The sequence below is a fragment of the Micromys minutus genome (assembly GCF_963924665.1).
Source record: "Micromys minutus genome assembly, chromosome: 2".
NCBI classification, from domain to species: Eukaryota; Metazoa; Chordata; class Mammalia; order Rodentia; family Muridae; genus Micromys; species Micromys minutus.
The window spans coordinates 45,524,719-45,527,978 of NC_137971.1; the positions used below are offsets into that span (position 1 = coordinate 45,524,719).

At 36.0% G+C, this 3,260-nt stretch overlaps 1 protein-coding gene across 1 annotated transcript; it reads right to left on the reverse strand.

Moving 5' to 3' along the window:
• Window positions 1–905: 905 nt before the first annotated feature.
• LOC308417539 (olfactory receptor 1S1-like) lies at window positions 906–1,853 on the reverse strand (the record flags this gene model as incomplete). Its single annotated transcript, XM_080912916.1, has 1 exon — window positions 906–1,853. The coding sequence occupies one exon, from the start codon at window positions 1,851–1,853 to the stop codon at window positions 906–908; it is 948 nt and encodes a 315-aa protein (XP_080769042.1).
• Between the last annotated feature and the right edge of the window lie 1,407 nt (window positions 1,854–3,260).

Genomic DNA, 3,260 nt, shown 5'->3' on the forward strand with positions numbered 1-3,260 from the left:
AGGGAAGCTTGGAATGAACTGCCTGGGAGGAAATCTTGTGGAGAGTGTGGCTTGCAGAACAAGTGACGGAGTCTGTGCGCTCAGATCAATAATAGAGTGAGTCTTCGGGGACCAATAAAAAGGTAAGCCTTCCATTTAATATTTGATGCAACAAGGAGGTTGAATTGCTGATTCAGGAAAGTTTGGAAGACAATCATGAAATCTTGTTTTACATCTTTGCAGCCCAATAAATGTTTAACAGTATGAATTTTGATTAAAGCCCAACTCTAATTAATTTCAATTGATGGAAATCAAGTTATGAGAAACCTATTTTTTGCTGAGAGTACCTACACTGTAAAGTTAATAGTCTAAAGTAAGTATGTTACTATCAGGGATTCAAAAATACTGACCTATAATATCTTTGATTTGATTTGGTTAACACCCACTCTCTCTTTCTTTTAGAATGATTTACTTATTTTTAGTTTTTAATATTTCATCCAATATAGTTCAGTCATATTTGTTTATCTTCCCCAACTCTTCCCAGATTTTTCTCCCCTCTCTGTTCAACCAACTTTATTCAATACACTTTCTTATCTATGCATATTTCAGTTGTAGAAATAATAAGCTGTTAAAAAGATAAACCTGTATGCATGAAACTTGCAATGTAAGTCAATATATGTAAATCACAATTTAAATAAAAGGTTACAGTGTTATACAGTGTCATAAACTTTATGGTTTTTTGTGGCCAATGAGATAATGCATTTTATTTCCAATATCAGAAAAATGTGTAAAAGCACTTATCAGTCAGAGGTGGATATAGAAGACAACTGGACACATACAAGATAGTTCACTAAAAATTAGATCATCAAAACTATTCTACAATCTCTGGACTGGATTATCAAGTTTTGTAGATGAAATTCAGACAATCATAACTTCAAAAGGAGAAAATTACATTTATTGATGAGCTTCCTAAAGGCACCTTTCATGTCCTTATTCCTCAGGCTATAGATGAAAGGGTTCAACATTGGTGTCACCACTGTGAAGAGTACTGCACCAATCTTGTCTGTGTCTTCAGGGTGTGTAGATGAAGGAAAAAAGTAAACCCCTATAATGGTACCATAGAAGAGGAATACAATTGTCAGGTGAGAACCACAGGTAGAGAATACTTTCCACTTTCCTTCTGTGGATGTAATTCTTAGTACATCCTTGATGATGCAGACATAGGAGAAGATAATGAGGGTAAAGGGAAAGGTGATGACTGATAGCCCCACAATAAATTTTACAAGTTCATTGATCATTGCATCTGAGCAGGAAAGTTTGAGTAGAGGGGCCAAGTCACAGAAGAAGTGCTGAATGGTGTTGCCATTGCAAAAAGTCAAGTGATTGGCCAGAAGAGTATGCGTCAGTGCAACAATATTGCTTAGAGCCCATGGACAAACAGAGAGAAAAATACAAACCCTAGGGTGCATAATACTTGTATAATTCAGTGGGTGGCAGATAGCCACGTATCGATCATAAGCCATGACCCCCAAAAGGAAATTGTCAATGACAACAAACACAATAGAAAAGTACATCTGTGTAATGCAGCCCTCATAGGAGATGGATTGACTCTTGGTGTGAATATTCATCAGCATTTTGGGGACTGAGGTTGAAGAGGAGGAAATATCAGCAAAAGACAGGTTGGCAAGGAAAAGATACATGGGAGTGTGAAGATGTATATCCAAGCCAATAGCCAGAATGATCAGACTGTTTCCAACCACAGTGACCAGGTATATAACCAAGAATATCACAAAAATGAATGTTTGTTTCTCAGCCTGGTTGGAGAGACCCAGGAGGATGAATTCAGAAACGGTGGTTTGGTTTCCTTGATTCATGTTTCTCTTAATCTGAAAAAAATAAAACACAAGCTCTACATTCCCTCCCAAACAAAACAAAACAACAACCACTGAATAGTATTATTTTTCTGAAGCAAGTTTATGGGTGGTACTTCTTTTATGCTGATGGAGAAATATCTTTTATGTTTAAGTAGAAGAGCTACTCACTAAAGCATTATCTTAGCTGTGTGGTTGGGAAAAACATTCCTCATCAATAAAAATAGTAAATTATTCTCAGTGAGCATGTTTTGGTCATGATTTTTACATATGCTCTATTTTTTTCAACTCTCTACATAAATAAAATAAATATGTGACCCAAATTGTAAAGATGCACTATACCATAGAATTATTTACTTAAAATGCACAAAGAGGATAGGAAGATAGATCAGTTTTTAAAGTGTTTGCTGTAAATCTTGAGGATATAAGATTATTTTCTAACATCCTCATAAAAAACATTCATGGCAATACTGTGTGCTTTTTATTCCTCTCTCTTATTTTTTCTATCATCCCCTTTATTTTCCTAGCTTATTCTTTCTCCTCCTCCTCTTCTCTCTCTCTTTTCATATCTCTCTCTTCTCTCTCTGTGTGTGAGAGAAAGACAGAGACAGAGAGAGACAGAGAGAGACAGAGGGAAACACTGAGAGAGAGACACAGAGAGAGACACACACACACACACAGAGAGAGAGAGAGAGAGAGAGAGAGAGAGAGAGAGAGAGAGAGAGAGAGAGAGAGAGAGAGGAGGGAGGGAGTATGGGACGATTCATTTGGCTTACTGATTATCCAGGCTTGCAGAATTAATACACTGTGCAGGATGCTAATGTTGTAACATAATGCTTTAGTTATCTTATAAAAAGCACAATGGAAAAAGATATTTTATTACTGGCCAGTTTCCAAAGAATGGTTTTAGGACTGTTCATCATAAAGAACCCATTGCTACTGCTTTCTTGCAACTGGGTTTATTATTGTTTCCTTTTATGTTTCATTATATATCTTGAACTCTATAAAATAGTAATGAAGAATGAGTAATAAACAACAATTAAAATGACAAAATACATTTTTTTAGCGGAGATAAGTTTAAGGAATGAGACCAAAATTCCACTACCCCTTGTTAAGCCCCTGATACTTACTGCAGAGCCTCAAATAATGACACCAAGCTAATGCCTCTGTTTACTCACTTCCTAGACCCTGAACATTCATTGCACACTTCATGACTACACAATACATAGATCCTGGCTACTTGTGGCTCAACCATTAACTATACATTATACATCTCCTTATCATATCCTAGCACAAACCCCAAGTATTTACTGCATGATCCCTAAACACTTTCCATGAGTACATGTAGGATCTGAGATTAAGAAAGAAGACATACTTTGTACTAAAATGAAAGTGAAATATTAAGATAAG